At 51.4% G+C, this 19,831-nt stretch overlaps 1 protein-coding gene across 1 annotated transcript; it reads right to left on the bottom strand.

Annotated features, from left to right (window-relative positions):
- Positions 1-547: 547 nt before the first annotated feature.
- On the bottom strand, positions 548-16,455 carry MS4A10 (membrane spanning 4-domains A10). The gene is made up of 8 exons (XM_055294138.2): positions 16,367-16,455; positions 11,456-11,660; positions 10,881-11,000; positions 9,651-9,707; positions 7,874-8,005; positions 6,328-6,438; positions 3,299-3,417; positions 548-1,987 (listed from the first exon to the last, which is right to left on the bottom strand). The coding sequence occupies exons 1-8, from the start codon at positions 16,441-16,443 to the stop codon at positions 1,906-1,908; spliced, it is 903 nt and encodes a 300-aa protein (XP_055150113.2). The 5' UTR covers positions 16,444-16,455; the 3' UTR covers positions 548-1,905.
- Positions 16,456-19,831: the final 3,376 nt, after the last annotated feature.

Genomic DNA, 19,831 nt, shown 5'->3' with positions numbered 1-19,831 from the left:
GTGGGCAGATCACGAGGTCAGAAGTTCGAGACCAGTGTGACTAATATGGTGAAACCTTGTCTCTACTAAAAATACAAAAATTAGCCGAGTGTGGTGGCACACGCCTGTAGTCCCAGCTACTCAGGAGGCTGAGGCAGGAGAATCGCTTGAACACGGGAGGCGGAGGTTGCAGTGAGCAGAGATCGTGCCATTGCACTCTAGCCTGGGTGACAGAGTGAGACTCCATCTCAAAAGAGAAAAAAAATTGAAAAAAAAAAAGTCAAAATACAGACTAAAATTTAACCACAGCATTAACAATAGTCAAAGATTGCTTTCTGTTTCTAGCCTGGTGTTAGAAATTCTGCATACTGTGTAGAAGATACCAGCCATTCTAGCAGGTCGCAGTATTGATGAGCCACTCAGGGAGTGGGCTGTGGCCATGCTTCCCCGAGACCAGCGAACGCTGCCTGGGCTTCCACCACGCACCTGCGGAGGCAGTGCCCTTTCAAACGGAACATTGACAAGTCTTCCACTGACTGATTTTTGAAAAATAGAAGTCGAACCAGAAGCCGTTTCGACCTTTATTGATGTAAACCATCAGTGTAGCACAATTGCTTGTTTTACAAATGGAGAAACTGGGACCTAGGGAGGGGAAGGGACTGAGTCAAACCCACACGGTAAGTGATTGGCAGAGCTAGAGTTTGCACCCAGGTCTTTAGACAAACAAGCCAAGGTTTTCTCCATCACCCCCTTTCATCTTTTGAAAGATTGGGTTTCAGCCAGAGGCGGTGGCTCACGCCTGTAATCCCAGCACTTTGGGAGGCCGAGGCGGGCTGATTATGAGGTCAGAAGTTCGAGACCATCCTGGCTAACATGGTGAAACCCCGTCTCTACTAAAAATACAAAAAATTAGCTGGGCGTGGTGGTGGTCGCCTGTAATCCCAGCTACTCGGGAGGCTGAGGCAGGAGAATTGCTTGAACTCGGGAGGCGGAGGTTGCAGTGAGCCAAGATCGCACCACTGCACTCCAGCCTGGGTGACAGAGCGAGTCTCAAAAAAAAAAAAAGACTGGGTTTGTCCTAAACATTTGCATGGCTCTCTCTGCCGCTCTCTCAGAACCTAATGCCTTACACTTTACAATCTATTTTAAAGCCAGCTGCAATCTATAGAAGGTTAGAAGCAGCAGATCAGAAGTGGAGAAGAGAGGTGCTACGGCCAAGCTAGTGACCACAGCCAGAAGTGGCAGTGAAAGAGATGACAAAGAAGGAGAATTCAAAGAACCTCAAACCCCAGGGATATTCTGTGCAAGGGCAAATGATACTGAGAGCATCCCTTCACACAGGGATTTTATAAGACAGTAGAGAGCAGACTGCTATCTCGGACAACTTCAAAACCTGGGCCGGGCACAGTGGCTCACGCCTGTAATCCCAGCACTTTGGGAGGCCGAGGCAGGTGGATCACCTGAGGTCAGGAGTTCGAGACCAGCCTGACCAATATGGTGCAATCCTGTCTCTACTAAAAATATAAAAAATAGCTGGGCGTGGTGGCGTGTGCCTGTAGTCCCAGCTACTTGGGAGGCTGAGATAGGAGAATCACTTGAACCAGGGAGGTGGAGGTTGCAGTGAGCTGAGATAGTGCCACTGCACTCTAGCCTGGGCAACAGAGCAAGACTCCATCTCACAAAACAAAACAAAGCAAAAGAAAACAAAACAATCTGGGTTACCACATGTATTGAGCCGTCAACTGTGTAAGAAATGGCTTATCCGAGAGGACAGGGTTCCCAGGAACTATAAGGGCTGACTTTGCTGTATAGACCGTCGCACTAGCCTTTTGTATGTGCAAATCTCATCTTCCCAGTGAAAGTGCAACTTTGGGAGAGCAGGGGCTATGCTCCAACCAAGTTTGGGCATTGTCAGGCAGTGGCTCTTCAGTTTGCAGTCTGGGTCCAGATCCCAGCTCCGTCAGTGACGATCCATGCGTCTGGGGCAACTTGCTTAACTTCTCTGAGCCTGCATGAAATGGAGATATTAATAGTAACAGCAGCTATGTCACAGATTGATGGGAGGATTAAATGACATTGAGATTAAATAACATTTACTTGGCTCAGAGTCGGTGGCCCAGTAAAGATTCAAAGAGTGAGCTCTGCCAATACCTGGGGGAAGAGAATCCAGGTGGAGGAAGGGCAAGGGTGATGGCTCAGAGGCAGGGGTATCCCTGGGGTGTCTGTGGAACCTCAAGGAAGCCATGGTGGCTGGGGCAGAGCTAGCAAGAGGAAGGGAAGCAGTGGGTGAGACCACGGGATTGGAGGGGAAAATTGCGTTTTATTTCACGTGTTTGTTATTTTTGGGGTTTGCTTCTGTTTATGGAAAGATACTGATTTCGCATATCTTGCTGCTACAAAGTGCCCCTTTAAAATAATATAGAAAAAAGAATCAGTGTGGAAAAAAACCAGAATACATTGCGGCTCACAAATAAGCAAAAATCCTGAAGACTATCCTCAGATGACTGAAATCAGGAAAATGAGGAAGACAGGCCCCTCTCCCTCACATTGTTTACTCAGCACAAGTAGGTTTGAAATTCCGAGGCTGAAGTCTAACTGGCAACCTCGATGTGACAACTGCGAACCTTGAATTCTCCTGATCTCAGAGCTTTCAAGCTGGGAGACTCCTGGATCATGTCATCCTTGCACCTCCACTTTACAGATGGAGACATTGAGGCCCAGGAGGGCAAAAAGATTCAGGCAGAGGGTCTGGTTCAGAGGGAAGAACTGTACACAGTTTCTATGGGACTCAACTCCCCAGCTGCCCTCAGCCCAAATCCAGGGATTCAGACACACAGGCTCCCTCAGAGACGTCTTAGTAGGTTGAGGCAAGGGAAGCCCCTGCCTGTGCCGCTCTGGAGACCTTCCTTCCTGGCTGCCCTTATATCCCCCTGTGCATCCACCATTGATCAGAGAAGGCAGGCAAGGGAGGCCAGAGGACATGGGGGGCACCTGGGGGCTGCAGGCCCAGGAGTTTGCTCTGGAAGCTGGCAGGGAAGGTGAGGGGTCCTGGTTGCGCCCAGGTTCAGCTGAGGTAGCTCTGGTCAACAAAGTCAGGGGCTGAGATGTTCCTGGGGGGCCCTGGGAGTTCCTCTAGTGCCTGAGGGGATAGGACCATTGCTGCCTTGGCTACCACTCCCAGGCCAGGCAGTCCTAGCTGCAGCACTGTTAGCCCCTTGCCTATCACAGCTCCCTTGGGAACTGGTTTCTATCCATGCCAGGGAGAAGGGGCCAAGCGTGGGTTCTGAAGGTCTGGGGAGCCGGGGCCAAACCTCTCCACCTCTGATGTTGCTTGTGTTGTGCGTCCCCTTGAATCACACTCTGGTAGGATGGTGGGGGCTCCATTGGCAGGCCTTTGAGATGCAATGGTGTGTTCGGAACAAGGCATGCGTCATCATTCTGCAAAAGAAAAGTCACCGCCCCTGCTGCTCACAGCTGTGGAGTGACTGGCTGCTTTGGAAACACTTCTCTGCTAGTTCACTTCTGAAGACTCAAGTTCTCCACGAACATGGGGAAACTGAGGCTTGAGAGATGAAGCGACTTCCATAGACCAGCGTGTGACTCCCTCCACCCTCCTTGTTCTTGAAAAGGGAGTAGGGGGAGGCCCACATGGGAGTCAGTGGATGGGGCCCTGGTTCCCATCCCGCTACCAGTGTCCTGGTGACCAGGTGCAAGTCACTCACCCTGTTGGGTTTCCTGAGTGGGGCTGGGCCAGGTAATGACCCGAGTCCCTTCTAGCCAGGATACACTCTAGAGGCAGGTCTAATGCCAACAGTGTCCCCCAGTGATTGCTGCCACACCTCCATCCCTGATTTGTGATGAGGGTGGCACCAACTCAGTGCTGGAAAGCCTGTCCCTGGCACTGTCCTTACCGATGGGGAGGGCACAGGGCCCATTGGGAGACCTAGCCTGGCTGCTTACTGGCTGTGAGACCATGGGAAGTCACTTAACTCTTCTAAGGTTCATTTTTTCCTCTTTAAAATGGAAAAGCAGAACCTGTGTCCCAGAATGGCTATGAGATTCAAGGAAGTCTTAGCTAGTGCAGTAGGCAGAAGCACGGCCCCCAGAAGACGTCCATGTCCTAATCTCTGGTCACATGGCAGAGAGGAATTAAGGTTGCAGATGGAATTAAGGTTTCCAATCAATTTTGAGATGGGGAGATTCTCCTGGATTATCTCTCTAGGCCCAGTATGATGACAAGGGTTCTTAAAGATAGAAGAGGGAGACAGGGTTATTGGAGGATGTTGTGATGCTGGCTTTGCAGGTGGAAGAAGAGGCCGCAAGCCGAGGAATGCAGGCAGCCTCTAGAAGCTGGAAAAGGCAAGGAAAGAGATTCTTTTCGATGCCCCCGGAAGGGATGCAGTCCTGGCAACACACCTTGATTTGAGACCTTGAGACTTATTTCAAGCTGCTGACTTCCAGAGCTGTAGGATAATACAGGTGTCATTTTAAGCCACCAAATTTGTGATAATTTACTACAACATCAATAGAAAACCAATACAGCCACCTGCAGCACTAGCACAGTGCCTGGAAAACAGCAAAGGTCAATAAATAGGAACAATTATTGCTCACAGCTGCAGCTGGGTACGGGACCTCAGTTTTCCCCATCCTTAAAAGTGGGGTTGGCCTCAGTGACTCAAGACCCCCATCTGGCTTTCTGATGTCTTAATGAGAAGACTTCCTGCCAGGCAGCCAGGAATTAAAACAAAGACAACTTCTCTGCTTGATGTTAAATGAAACTCAGAGGCCGTCAACTTGTATATGCATTACATGAACACTCGGTTGTGTGATGAGGTCACTAACATGAAAATCAGTGTCAAACTTGAAGAATTATGGGGGATTTGGCACTTTTTTTTATAGTGTTCTAAAGTTGAGATTGTAATATGATTTTTTTTTCTTTAAAGAAATGAGCCTTGGAGATCACTTCTGGTTAGGGTCTTTATTATTTATTTATTTTTTTCTTTTATAAAATATCCTTATCCTGAACTTTTAAGGATCTTTGGGGTGGGGAGAGACTTACCTTCTATTTTAAAATATATCTAGCCCCAGTCTGCCATTCTGCCATCCCCACTGGTAGACAAGGTTGAGGCTGTGGGTCAGCCTGAGGGCTGAGTCCTGGATTTCCTGACTGGCTGCTTCTCCTTGGGAAGTGATGTGACCTCTCTGAACCTTAGCTTGCTAGTCTGTAGTATGGAAATTTAAATACCTCAAAGAGTTGTTGAGGGCTGGGCATGATGGCTCATGCCTGTAATTCCAGAACTTTGGGAATTCTGGAATTCCCAGATGGAATTAAGGTTTCCAATCAGCTTTGAGATGGGGAGATTCTCCTGGATTATCTGTCTAGGCCCAGTATGATGATAAGTGTCCTTAAAGGTAGAAGAGGGAGACAGGGTTATTGGAGGATGTTGTGATGCTGGCTTTGAAGGTGGGAGAAGGGGCCACAAGCCAACGCTGGCAGATCACTTGTGGTCAGGAGTTTGAGACCAGCCTGGCCAACATGGCAAAACCTCATCTATACTTAAAAAAAATACAAAAATTAGCCAAATGTGGTGGCACGTGCCTGTAGTCCCAGCTACTTGGGAGGCTGAGGTGGGAGAATTGTTTGAACCTGGGAGGCAGAAGTTGCAGTGGGCCGAGATCGTGCCACTGTACTCCAGCCTGGGTGACAGAGTGAGATTCAGTCTCAAAAGAAAAAGGGTTGTTGAGAAGATAAAGTTAAATACAGCTATATTTATCTGTATATCTGCACCTCTATATCCATCCATACATCATCGATTGATCCATCAATATAGTGCTTAATAGAGTCCCTGGAATTCCTTAAATGCCCAATCTTTAATGACTCTGTCTGTCACTTGTTTCCACCGCGGCCAAACTCCACACACACTGTGGCTTCCCCAGGCCTTCTCCATCCTGTCTCCAAGCCAGTGCTCGTGCTGTTGTTGCTCTGCTGAAAGTCCCTCTTCCACCTATGCCTGTGGGTTCGAGTCCTGCCCAGTCACCATGGGTCTCTGTGATGCAATTTCCCCAGGGCCTTCAGTGCTGGCAGCACAGTAGCCTGTTGTTCTGAGCATGCATGGAGTTTCCTCTCTGGCAGCCTCACCCTTTTCTCCTTGGATTGGCCTCCTCTCTCGCCCCCGTGCCTTGGCTCCCCTAGTGGACTGTGGGCTGTCACTTAGTGAATGCGCAGCAACGTGAGGAATGAATGAAACACGCTCCTGTTGTAACCCCCACGTATCTTTCCTTTCTGAGCCCTCTGCTGCCTCATGCCCCCATTTGTTGTCTTCCTGGGAAGACAAGCCCTTGTCTTACCTTTGCAGATGGGCAGTCCCCTCTCCAGGCTGTGACAGCTGTGGGCACTGGCAGGAACAGCTCTAGGACAGTGAAGCAGAGCAAGGCCAGTTCCAGCCTCTGGATGTGGACCTGAGAGGGGAGAGGGAAGGAAGGCAGGGTGAGGCCTCGCTGGGTGTCTGCACGCGTCACGTGGGCTTAGCCAGGCAGGAGTCAGATCCACAGCAAAGGGCAGTTGGGGCTTCAGCTCCCAGGTGTGCGTGGGGAAGGCAGGGTGGGTCTCTGTGGAACGGGGACTGGGTCTGTCTTGGTCACTGCCGTACACTCAATGCCTGGCACATATGGGTCTTTGGTGAGTATTGGCCTAACGTTTGAGGGCTGGAGAATCTCATGGGTCCCTGGTAAGAATGAAGGTAGCCTTAGGATCATCTGATCCAAGCCTATTTGACAGATGGGGGTACCTAGTCCCAGAGTGAGGGAGCATGTTTTACAGCAGGGGAGGGGAAGAGCTGTGCAGCTGGGAGACATCTCATAGTATCACATGCATTTGATGGGGAAGCATATGTATATGTGTGTGTGTGCACGCACATGTGTGTCCATGCATGCTCGCACATGCATGTGATGTGCATGTGTATGCACGTGTGTGTATGTGCTGGGAGGAGATAAGGAATAACAAACCACTATGGTCAGAACCCTTGTGGGCGTGGTGGCTCACGCCTGTAATCCCAGCACTTTGGGAGGCTGAGGTGGGAGGATCACTAGAGGTCAGGAGTTCGAGACCTGCCTGGCCAACATGGTGAAACCCCATCTCTACTAAAAATACAAAAAGTAGCCTGGTGTGGTCGTGGGTGCCTGTAATCCCAGCTACTCGAGAGGCTGAGGCAGGAGAATTGCTTGAATCTGGGAGGTGGAGATTACAGTGAGCCTCGATCTTGCCACTGCACTCCAGCCCGGGTGACAAGAGTGAGACTCCGTTTCCCCCCATCCCCCACCAAAAAAAGAAAAAAGAATTCTTGGAGCCTGGCCCAGAGGCACCCAGCGGTCTGCCTTCTGCTTCAGAGGCAGCAGTGGTATGGTGAAAAGAGCACCAGGCTTGGAGTCAAAGACCCACTAATCTAGCCTCTCTGGACCTCAGCGTTCACTCCCAGAAGATGAGGGTAACAAAGTGGACTTGGCCAGCTTTGCAAGGCTGCTGGGAGGCTTCCGGATCACAGGGGCCACCAAGGACACCATGCTTAGAGCCCTGGCTGGGAAATCAGCAGTTTTAGGCTGTGGTCCTGGATTTGCGGTCAAGTTGCTGCATGACCTCACGCAGGCTCCTCCCCGTCTCTGGCCCGATTTCCCAATCTATAAAAGTGGACTTGGATTCAGTGATGCTGACCAGTCAGCAGCCCAGCACCCCCCTTTCCACCACACCTTGTGGGGACAGAAACAGGTTGGCCAAGGGCCCAGCAGCCCACACCTGGGCTCCAGGAAGGGCTTTCTGTGAGCTGGAAACCTCCTGTTGGCCAAATCCAAGGCAGCACCTTCACTGAAGTCAGAGGGCCCTCCAGGCCTGGGTACTCACCGTGGAGTTGGGGTACATTCTCCAGATCGGGGACTCAAATGGGCTCTCCAGAAAGAGATCCTTGGAGATGACGAAGAGGCCAGACAGCACGCAAAAGAGGCTGATGAGGTTTGTCATCAGGCACAACATCTTCTATAGGTGAAAAATAAAGGTAACAGCTGTCCAACGGGTGGAGACCTGGGGCTAGGTCCTCCCCCCATGCTTCCCAGTAGCTTCCTCTGTAGCCTCAGGAGAGACTCTGCCTGTCATTGGGCCCAAGGCCCCCTCTGCCTGTCACTGGCCCCTCAGCCCCTTACACAGGAGCTGAGCTGCTATTGTGTGACCACTGAGGAGGCCCCAGCTGGCCCTTGCCTTCTATGGGACAAATTGGGAGAACCCAAGAGCTGCCTTCAGATCCAAGAGCTTTGCAATAAAGGATGCCCTATTGCCACCTCCTGCTCAAAGCCAGCCCCGACCATCCTACATCAGCTATGCCAAGTGTCAGGGATTCGACACCCAGGTGACCCCTCATCCAGCTCCTTCCCCACCAGAAAGGTCAGGAGGAGCTCTGAAAGTGCCCTATCCTCACATATCCCAGTACTGGGCCTTTTCTCTGCCCACCCACCATGGTCCCTGAAATGCCTGTATTCATCGTCCTCTCGGGTTAAGCATCATTCCAAGAGCCTCTTGCCAAGTGCAAATCCTTGCAGTGAGGAAAGACTATGCACACATGGAATCTGTAGCCTTTTATACTGGAATGGGTTTCTTTACAGTAAGAGTGTCCTTATGCTCAGGTATACAAAGCAAGAGGCCTATGGTTCTAAAAGGGGCTCAGCCCAGGAGGGTGAGGTCTGGGGAATGGGCACGTCTTTGTCAAGCATCTCCTGCCTCTGCTGGGTAAACTGCACAACCATCCTTCTATTCTCTATGCCCTCTGAGAAAGCAGGGAGCAACCACAGCCTAGCCAGGCTGAGGGACACAAATAGGGAAGGACCTGGCTTGGGCTTTGGGGGCAGAAGGAGGGGAGGTGAGAAAACCTGGGTGTGGGTTGTGATTTGCAGGGATGTTCCTTCCATCATCTATCCACCTCCATCCATCCAGTCTTGTGCTAGGTGTCTACTCTGTGCCTACTTGGGCCACCTTGGGCTACCATGATGCTCAGGCACATTCTGCCCAGAGAGAATTTAGTGTATGGTAGAGACAGGTAAGTCCACAGAGTTGTGGTAGCATGGAAGACAGCCATGGAGGTCAGGGAAGATCTCCAGGAGGACCAGACATACAGGTTGTCTTGAGTGGTCAGGAGTAAGTCAAAGATGGGAGCCATGTGTGCAGGGGAGAGGGCAAGGTGTTTGAGCAGTGGCCAGCATGGGCAGAACAGGGAGGACCACAGTTCCATCTGCCTGGCTCTTAGAGAGGAGAAGTAGATGCAAATCCAGCTGGAGGCTGGGGCTTGCAGGCTATGTGGTGATTAAGACTAAGACTCAGTAGATTTGAGAGGAAGCAAAGTTGTGTCCTAGATGGATGGGTCAGGGTGCCTGGGAGCCATTTCCTTCTCTGCCTCACCGCACTGGAAAGAGAGAATCTTCAGATGGTGCTTCCTTTCCTCCCACAGCCAAATCTGTCTGCCTGTCTGCATCTGGACCCTTCTGCTCGGACATCCTCTGCTGTCCTGAAGGCAAGAGCCTGCTCTTAGCAAGTCCTGGAGAAGTGCCCCCACAATCAGCCCTACAGACAGATGCCCTTAACAAAGTTATGCCATGCGTGGATGGAAGAGAATGATCTCAGTGCACCCACTCACCAGGTAAGTTTTAGAAAAGGTCTTCATTGTTATCGCCAAGATCCCTGAAATGAGAAACTGCAGGACAGATTTGAAAGCCAAAGGAGAGAAGCTGGGGCTCCTCAAAACCCACAAATTCCCACCCCCACCCCTATTCTCCAAGAAAATCAACCCTTGGCAGCCAGTGGGGCAGAGAATACTATTCCTCCGGCAAAGTGAGCTCCTCTTGCCTGCCATGTGGCCCATCCCAGGCACTGCCCCACCTCACATCTTCCCATGTGCACAAACCTCCATAGCTCCTCCCGTCTCTACACCTTGGACCAAGCTGTGCCCTGCACTTAGAGCTCCCTCTTAGCCCCTCCTGCTTCCCTCATTTTACAAACCCAAACCATCCCTCTGGGATCAGTGGCACTACCCCCTCTACCCCGACTGTTTCTCTTTTCCTGAATCTTGCAGGTGGGAGGATATGAGTTCTTGCTTCCAAGGTCTCTGGGAGCACCTCTGCAATCATTCTTTCCAACGTGCACTGAGCACCTACTATGGGCTAGTCCCTGGGAGCACAGGGTGAATAAACACTGCATGTGTAGAAAGTTCTATCACTGTGCAGTGAAAGCCCCATCCTGTGGGCAGTGGGAACAGAGGACTGATGTGAAAAGGGGATTGGGATACTTGCCCAAGACAGTGCCCTGGAGCTTGGACTTAGTGCATAGGCAGGACTCCACCTGGGAGTCAGGAATGGGGTGGGCTCCCTGGAGACCTGAAGGAATGTAGAGCTTCTGGGAAATGGTGCATGCACTGGTCCGCTGTCATCTCCCATCCTGGCTGATGGCCTTGGGAGAACAGGAGCCACGCCTTACACCCTGTGTGTTTGCGTAGCCCAACCCCATCAGGGCACCTGTAGCTGGATCCAGAGGCAGCGTGGCTGCTCAGAAGGCCAGGGAAGAATGAAGCTGTCTCTGGGTCCTACTCACCCTCCTCTTTGCCAAATGCACATATTCAATTATGGGAGAGTGAATAGCCTCTGAGTGCTCTCTTGGGACTCAGAATTGATAGGGGCTCCCTGGAAGGAGCTATTTCCATGGTGACTGAGATAAAAGAAGCAGAGATAGGACCACTGGAGAAAGGGCCTCACTTCTACCGCACATCTATTAGCTCTCTCTATCCCACCCTGCATCCTGTCCCAAATGCCAGGGCCTCCCAGGCCTGCTTTGCAGACTCCCACACCCAGTCTGTGTTTTGCCTTCTACTCACAGAGGCAGCCCCCCAGAATGGATACCAAGACTTCAGCACCACCAGGTGAAGGCTCTTGACTGTAGAGGCCAGGTAGCCCCCAAAGACCAGGTGCAGCAGAGCGATGGTGATGTGGAAGGCCTGGGTGGGGAAGAGAGAATGGCTGGGGTGAGGGCATTGGTCACTGGCTCTAATTGAGGCTACTGGTGCCCTGGACCTACTGTCTGTGCTGTGTCCCTTCCATCCTCTTAGGGATCCCAGAGACCAGGCTCTCTAAGAAGGACCACTCCCTAGGATTTCCTGCAGAAAGAGCTGAAGCTGCCAAGGGCCCCATGGGTGGGAGCTGTCTATCCTGGAGCTGGCAGCCTTCTGCCATTCTCCCCAGGACAGGGCCCTGTCCAAACCTCACAAGGCAGTATTAGGTGTGGGCAGATTCTCTCCAATCCTCAAGGTCTTTTCTAGTTCAGATGAATGTTTGGCAGGAAAGCTGGAGCCTATCTCTTTTCCCTTTCTCCCCTTGGGGCCCCCCAGCATCCTCCTCATATCCCCCTCTCCTCTTCCTCCCACTGCCAGGACCCTGGGAAGTGGATGCTCACCCCCAGTTCCTTGAGAAGGCTGCTTCTCTTCTGGGATTTCTCGTGCTGGTGTGGAGCCAGGAGCTTGGGCTGGGTCGTGTTCTGGGGTGCACTTGTCTGCCAGGGCTGGACTGGGCTGAGGACTTGCCATGACGGGAGCCCCCTAGCACAACGGCTGGGAATAACTGTGGCTTCTGCTTTCATTGACGCTGGATGGGTGCCCTGGCTGCAGGACAGGGAGAAAGGCCATCAGAACCTGTCTCATTTCTGAGGCTTGTGCCTGGGTGAGCCTCTGCCAATCACGTCTGTTTACGGGACTGGATCTTTCCAGAACCGTGGTTGCCCTGTCCAGCAGCCCCTGGTCTTGATTTGACCTGGAATAATCTGGCCCCTGGGGATGGGAGTAATTGCTGCTCACAGCCTTTCTGGGGTTGCAAAGACACAGCTCCTTTTGGGGCAGAAAAACGCGGACCAGGCAAACTTCACAACCAGTGGAAGACAGAGCTCACCCAAAGTGGCCAGACTGCAGTTTGGAAGAGTTGGGAGGTGCAACAGGTGCGGGTCGATGGAGGGGCTTTGTAAACAGTCTCCATCCACTGGCCCAAGATGAGTGACTGAAGACAGGTGGGAAATAATTGTCCTGCCTCCTGTGGTGGTGCCTATGCCTCCTGGAGAGAAGGGAAGAAAATATCTTCCACCGAGGACTTCTTATGAGCCAACACTGAGTCAGGAAGTCCATATTTAACGATGCTAACATTTACAAATACTTTCTCTGCTCCAGGCACTGAGATAAACCTTCTACATGCATTACCTGATTTTGTCCTCATTCCAAACCTATTAGATAAATACTGTCCTCACTCTCATTTTGCAGATGAGGCTCAGAAAGGTTAAGCCACTTGCCCATGGTCACACAGCCAATAAGTGACTTGGACTTGAAGCATGGCAGGCTGGCTCCAGAGCCTGGGGCTTAAGTCCTTCATGCACAGTTGGCTCAACAATTGGAAATGAATGTTCTGGATGTTCTCATGGGCACAAAACGGAGTTAGGAAAAAATTTAGAAGCGGGCTGAACACACGACCTGCAGACAGGGCCTGGTATAGTGTATACTGATGCCGCGGGATGCACTAGGGCTTGGGGGCTGCCTGGGGACTTGGTGAGAAAAATTCAATGTAGCCTTTCTGTCCCAGAAAGTGGAGAGCTGGGTGGGGAATAAAGGGAGCTGGCTTGCGGGGATTGAGGTCAGAGATGGTTTCTCCATGGGGTTGAGGCTCATGAGCAAATCCTTGAGAGAGAGAGGCTGCTCTCAGACTCTATCCTGGATGAATGAAAAGGGAGGGGCATTCCTCTCACTTTTAAGTCTGACTTGTGGATCCAGGAAGTTCCATGGAGCATCCACATTTTCCACAGGGATGCAGGGAAAGAACCTTGGGAAGTTTGGAGGGACAGATAGCCCAGGTGACTATATCCTGGACTGGGTAGAGGGGAAAGGAAAGGACATTATCAACAGCCAAAGAGCCAGATGGGGCCTCACAGTCGGGTGAGCACTGTATGCCGGTCACTGTACCAGGAGGCAGTTTTGCCTGGCAACCTCCCTTAATACTCAGGAAGTCAGCACCATTGCATAGAAGAGGAAACCAAGGTTCAGAGAGGTTGCCTGCCTTGGCCATGGTCACACAGTGAGGAAGTGCCTGGAATTGGAACCACGCATGGTCTTACTCCATCACCAGTGGTCTGGGCCTGGGCTGCTGGGTGGGACCCCCTGATTGATATCTCCATGGGCCTGCAGTGATGACCCCTGATTTTGTGGGGTGAGTGGGCAAAGGGTCTCCTTTCCTGGGCTTCAGAAGCTGAGCTCATAGACACAGTGCTGCATGACTCTCTTTGTGACTCTGCCCAGCTATGCATGGGAACTCCCTCTCTCAGTTCCCAAGCCTTCAGAAGTCCGTCTGACACAGCTAGCTGGACTAAGAGATGTATTTGGTGGCAGAGGCCTGAACCAGATTAGCCACTGGCTTCACCTAGACTCTGCACACCTAGGAGGACAATACCTGGACCCAGGCCTGGACTCCACTGCAAAGAACAGAAGAAGAGGGACTTCTTAGTAGAGCTGCCTCAGATGGAACTGGTTGTCCATGGGGATAGTGAGTGCCTGGGCACTGGAGCTGTACCTCCACCTAGACATTCACTTGCGAGAGCTGTGGCAGCAGGAATGGTTCAAATATCCAACAGGGAGTTGGATTCAAGAATCCAGAATATCCTTTCCCAAAGTATGTTTCATGGAACGTTGGTCCCGATCTGCAGTAAAAGGGTTCCATGGTCAAATAAGTTTGAGAAACCATGGATAGCCTCTTCTCCCTTTTTCTCATATTAAAGACTCTGAGATTTTCTACAAGTGGCACACTCTGTTTTAGTATTAAGAGCATTTCCCAAACTTAATTGGCCATATAATCTTTATTTTTTATTTATTTATTTCTTTTTATTTTTGAGACGGATTTTCACTCGTCACCCAGGCTGGAGTGCAATGGCGTAATCTTGGCTCACTGCAACCTCCACCTCCCGGGTTCAAGTGATTCTCCTGCCTCAGCCTCCTGAGTAACTGGGATTACAGGCACCTGCCACCACGCCCTGCTAATTTTGTATTTTTAGTAGAGACAGGGGTTTCTCCATGTTGGTCAGGCTGGTCTCAAACTCCTGACCCCAGGTGATCCATCCGCCTCGGCCTCCGAAAGTGCTAAGATTACAATCGTGAGCCACTGCGCCCGGCTGGCCATAGGATTTTTTTCTTTCTCATTGTCCAATGGTTCTATGCAACTGGTATTCTGTGGGGTCTGCTTTTGGGCAAAGTGACCTTGAAGGTTTCAATTTCTGGTTCTGGGCTCTGGTTTTTGGCCTTTCTCTGCTTTTGGTTTGCTCATGTGCATATCACAGTGGCAATGGGAATTGAGTGATGATCTCTAGGGTCCCTTCCAACTTTAAATACAGTACTTCTCTCACAGGAGAGAGAGCTGCTACAAGGAATTTTATACAACCAGGAGAGGAAGGAGTTGCAGAGGGCAGACCTTAGTCATCATGGGGAAAAGTTTGTTATGACTCTCTGGTCTGCCTTTCCAAGACAAAGAGCATGAACTCTGATTCCTTAGAGCACTTATTCCCTGCTGTCCTGGCCCACCTCCAGCACCTGTGCCGGGCTGCTAGGAGGTGACAGCGTGCTGACAGAGGGGGGCAGGCAGCAGGCTGTTTGGTGCACGAAGGAACTTTTTTAGCCTTTCCATGCCCACCCCAGCCCCCTCAGCCAGCTCAGGACCACGGACCCAGCCAGCTTGGTATCCCACGGGAAATCCACTGCCACTAGGGCCTCAGCGTTCTGCACAGGGCCACGCAATGCCTGGGTCCCATACGTATTCTCATTGTTCCTTCAGTTCTGGGAGGGGAGAGAGGACAGGGACAGAGCTGGGCAGGACCCTCCAGAACCCCCCAGCAAAGCAGCAGAGTGGGCCCAGCCATGAGCGGTGGAAGCTGTCAGCCAGAATGGGTGCCCCGTGCAAAGTCCTGGCTCTGCTCCCCCGAGCTTTGACTTTGGGCAGGTTGTTTACATCTCAGCATCTGAGTCTCCCCTCACCTTCTCATGGGGAGTGCCACTGCCTGTCCCTGGGGGTAGGTGGTGAAGAGTAGCTGAAACAATGCCTGCAACAGACAAGGCCTGGTGTATAGCAATAAATGTCAGCCACAGTTGCCACTGGCCTGTTGCGTGTCTAGAATCCCACCAACGAGGCTCCACCTTGTCCTCGTCTCGTTCTCGGTTAAGACATGGTACACCCTGTCCCTGTCATCTGGAGTGGTGAGTTTATTGCCTCCATCCCCATCCTGCTTACAGGGGGAGAGGGTCATGAGAGCTCTGGGGCCCTGGGGTGGGGGTAGGGGGTCGTGAGGGAAGAAAGGCACTGAGTGTATTGAGCTAGTGATCTGAGATCCAACACTGTCATTCGTGGATTTGTTTGTGGAGTTTCTACACTGGACACTGCAGGGACCGAGGCAGGAGTGAGTAAGATGTGCCCATGGGAGGTCTGTGGCTGAGCAGGCAGACGAAACGTGGCACGAATAATGTGACCCTCATCAGATTGTGCAGTGGAGCCCTAGAGGACAGAGAGAGCTTCTCAGGGTGTGTGTGTGTGCGTGTGCGTTTGTGTGCCTGTGTGTGTGTGCATGCATGTCAGGACAGAAAGGCAGGAATTGAGAGGTGCTGAGTGAGAGAGTGTCACAACATGTGACAGGCAGGCTGGTGTTGGGGGTGGGGTCCCTTAGAGGATCAGCGTTTCAGTGAATGCCAGTTAGAAAACCACCTATGACTGTACTGAACCAGCCTCCTCCTGGTGCTTCCAGACAGTGTGCCTGGTGTAAAGGGAGCTCACCCAGAAGCAGCTGGAAGGCCTGCAGGAAACAGAGGCCTCCGTCCAAGGAGGAAGTCAAGAATCTGGATTCTAGTCCTGCCCCCTCGTGGCCCTCGACAAGTCCCTTCTCCTCCCTGGGGCTCTGTTTTCCCGAACTGGTCTCTCTGTGTGTATGCATTTCCAGACTGCGAGAGAAGTGTCTGGGGCTCCTCCAGCTCTAAGGGTCAGTGACTGGTAGCAGGATGGGGCTCCCCAGGGGAGAGGCTGATGGTGCCCCCTACTTCCCAGATCCCCTCTGCTGGGTGGGCCACTCATTCTCCAGCTGGTATAATTGTTTGTTGCTAAAGGCTCACATCTGCTCCCTTCTGGGAGTTTAAGTTACACCGCTGCAACCCTACAGACAACAACTGACTGGCTAGAGGTATAAGAGGCCAGTTCCCTGGCTTCAAGGTGGGACCAGGTCTGTACACCCGAGCAACCCCCCAACTCCACATGGAAACACAAAATCACTCCCCTCTGTTCCTGCCATGGGGGAACCACTCACCCCAGGACCTGGGACCGCAGCTCTGAGCTTCCAGCTGTGCTTTGCCCTCTGGCGCTGCCGGAGCTGCCCAGAGACATCGCTGGGAAATCAGCACATCTTTACAACATTAGACTTTGAATCTTCTCCCTCCTGGACCCACCCCCTGCTTCATGCCCCGGTTGCATGGAAGCTGTCAAAGTCTTTCCCCCTCCCCCAAACCCTGGCAGGTGAAAATCTTAGTGCCCTTCTTTATGTCTCTCCTTGATAGTTGCAAATTTCCTCTGGCAAGGGAAATGTTGATAATTTAATCCGTTTTCAGGGCAGGACTGATGGAGTGAAGGTGGTTGTAATCTCCTTAGGTCCTGGGAGTAGAGTAAGAAGTTGAAACTTTTGAAAGAATCTTTTTAATTTTGGAAAATTTCAAGCACTCACAAAAGTAGAGAGAATGGTTCCATGACCCCCCTGTGCCCATTCCCGAGCTGGAGCCACCATCAGCAGCTCTTGGCCAATCTTATTCTCCCCCGAAAGTAAGCAAAACTCAGACACCTTCCCATTTTATTTATAAGCATTTTAGTATTTATCTCTAAAAGATATGGACTCTTTAAAAAAAAGTGTGACCACGTGATCAGAACAAAAAAATTAAAACCGAGTCCTGGTGCTCACTGAGGTCTATTTACGCTCAGGGTTTAACCCTGCAGCCCCACAGAGCTCTGTTGAACATTTGGAAACTAGTCTTTTAAAGGGCTGGGCAGTGGCTCATGCCTGCAATCCCAGCTCTTTGGGGTACAAAAGTGGGAGCATCACTTGAACCCAGGAGCTCAAGACCAGCCTAGGCAACATAGCGAGACCTCATCTCTACAAAAATTTAAAAATTCAAAAATGAGCCAGGTGTCTTGGTCTATGTCTATGGTCCCAGCTGCTTGGGAGGCTGAGGTGGGAGCATCACTTGAGTCCAGTGAGCTATGGTCACACCACTGCACCTCAGTCTGGGCAATAACAACAACAAAAAAAAAAAAAAAAAAAAAGAGGAAAGGAAAAAAGAAACTACTTTTGTAGAGCAGTGGTCCCCAACCATTCTGGCACTAGGGACCAGTTTCGTGGAAGACAATTTTTCCATGGGCTGGGGTAGGGGTGGGGGATGGTTCTGGGATAAAATTAGTCCACCTCAGATCATCAGGCATTCGATTCTCATGAGTGCACCACCTAGATCCCTCGCATGTACAATTCACAATAGGGCCCGCTCTGCTATGAGAATCTATTGCTGCAGCTGATCTGACAGGAGGCAGCACTCAGGCTGTAGGTAATGCTTGCTTGCTGCCCCTCACCTTCTGCTGTGAGGCCCGGTTCCTAACAGGCCACAGACTGGTATAGATCCATGGCCTGGGGGTTGGGGACCCCTGTTGTGGGGGACAAGCTTAACCCTAGGAATCAGAAAAACCTGTTCTTATGTAGCTTTTGGTACTTACTGGGTATCAAATAACTAGTCAAGAGCTTCAATTTCTGATTATCTCACAAATGTCTTGTTACTTTTGATTTGTTCAAATCAGGATCCAGGATACAGGCATGGCCCACAAATTGCATCTGGCAGAATCAGTTGCCACGTCTTGTGCCCTGATCTTTCCATGAGCACGGTGCTGCTCTGGGAAGTGTGAAGGTCTTCCGTGAGGCTGTTCTGGTGGAGGAGGTGTGGAGTGGGCTCCAGTGACCCCCAGATCCAGTGACCCCCAGGTCCCACAACCCCCAGATCCAGTGACCCCCAGATCCTGTGACCTCCCAGATCCCATGACCCCCAGATCCAGTGACCCCCAGATCCTATGACCCCAGATCCAGTGACCCCCCCATATCCCATGACCCCCAGATCCAGTGACCCCCAGATCCAGCAATCCCTAGATCCCACAACCCCCAGATCCAGCAACCGCCAGATCCCACAACTCCCAGATCCAACAACCCTCAGATCCCACAACCCCCAGATCCAGCAATCCCCAGATCCTGTGACCCCCAGATCCAGCGATCCCCCAGATCCAGCAACCCCCAGATCCAGTGACTCCCAGATCCAGCGATCCCTAGATCCCGCCTTGGGCTCTTCGTTTTCCATCTGGCTTCTCTCTTGCTCTGCTGAGGGCGGACAGGGAAGCACGAGGCAGAGCCCACTGGCTGTACAGATCGTCCCTGATGCCAGGACTTACTGACTTTGACTTGCTGAGCACAGCATAGCACTTCAGAGCTGACTCTGCATCTGGGATGCCTGAGTTCAAATCTTGATTCTACCTCTTAATAGTTGTGTGACCTTGGGCAAGTTATTTGACTTTGGCGGGCCTCAGTTTTCCCCTCTATAAAATGGGAATAATAGTACCCATAAAGTTGCTGGAGGGTTAAAGGAGTTAGAATATGTAAAATGCTTAAAAGCAGTGCCTCACATGTGTCAGTGGCCGTGCTTAATTATTTTAGTTGCTGTATGCTTTCAGGGTCGCTCGTGCTCAGCTGTCATGCATGTTCAATGTGGTATAGACGTCAATCTCACACACACAATCAGGTGAAAGGCCACTCACCCCTCTCAGACCTGCTGGACTACGCAAGCTTCCCCTGAAGGGTGGGGGGCCAGGCTGAGCAGCAGCTGGTAGCTTTGAGAGAGACCCGTTTCTTCTGAAGTCACTCGCCTGCCCACTGTAATGCTGAGACACGTGAGGCCAATAATCCCTGTCATTGGTTGCCCTGCACCTGTTCATCACCCACGACTTCAGCTCCTCAAACATGGGGTGAGTGTTTTTCCAGGACCAGTGCTTTTTTGTTGAGTAAGAAGACAGCCCCCACCCCCCTGATACCCTTGTTCATTAACTGACCCATTCATTGATAAAACAGCTAATGAGCACTTACTAGGGCCAGGCACTGTGCGACATGCTGGGGATCCAGGAGTGGGCAAGAGGCTGTCCCTGGCCTCGAGGAGCTCGGAATTTGTGGTAGTCAGAACAATGGCACCTCAACAATGTCCACATCCCTAGAATCTGTGAATATGTTACTTTATGCAGTGAAAAGGGCTTTGCAGATGTGATTAAGTCAAAGTTGTTGATAGGGGGAGATTATTCAGTGGGCCCAACGTATTCCCAAGTGGGAGGCAAGAGGGTCAGTGTTAGTGGAAGAGCTTGGCAGGTGGAGGCCGAGGTCCCAAGCCAAGCAAGGCAGGTGGCCTCTAGAAGCTGGAAAAGGCAAGGAAGTGGGATCTCCTTGGAGCCTCCAGAAGGAACTCAGCCCTGCCCACACCTGGATTTTAGGACCTCTGACCCCAGAACTGTCTAATAATAAGTCTGTGTTATGTTAAGCCACTAAGTTCATGGTAATTTGTTGCAGCAGCAATAGGGAATGAATATGAAGTCCATTGAATAAGATGAACAGGGAGACAGGTAACTGTGCTGTGGATGGGTGAGTGATGTGATACTGAGATGTGGGTGTGGTGAGAGCCTGGAGGAGTTCCCCTAATCTAGAAGGGGT

The sequence above is a fragment of the Symphalangus syndactylus genome, chromosome 1, assembly GCF_028878055.3.
Source record: "Symphalangus syndactylus isolate Jambi chromosome 1, NHGRI_mSymSyn1-v2.1_pri, whole genome shotgun sequence".
Classification (NCBI taxonomy): domain Eukaryota; kingdom Metazoa; phylum Chordata; class Mammalia; order Primates; family Hylobatidae; genus Symphalangus; species Symphalangus syndactylus.
Note: the sequence above shows the minus strand (reverse complement) of the source record. Positions and strands in the feature narration are given on the sequence as shown.

Bases quoted from the DNA above. Each gene is read 5' to 3' on its own strand.
- MS4A10 (XM_055294138.2), bottom strand. From the start codon at position 16,443: ATGTCTCTGGGCAGCTCCGGCAGCGCCAGAGGGCAAAGCACAGCTGGA. The intron at 11,661-16,366 runs GTGAGTGGTTCC...CCTGTCCTGCAG, and splicing joins CTGCGGTCCCAGGTCCTGGG to CCAGGGCACCCATCCAGCGT. The intron at 11,001-11,455 runs GTGAGCATCCAC...TTCCCCACCCAG, and splicing joins GCCTTCTCAAGGAACTGGGG to GCCTTCCACATCACCATCGC.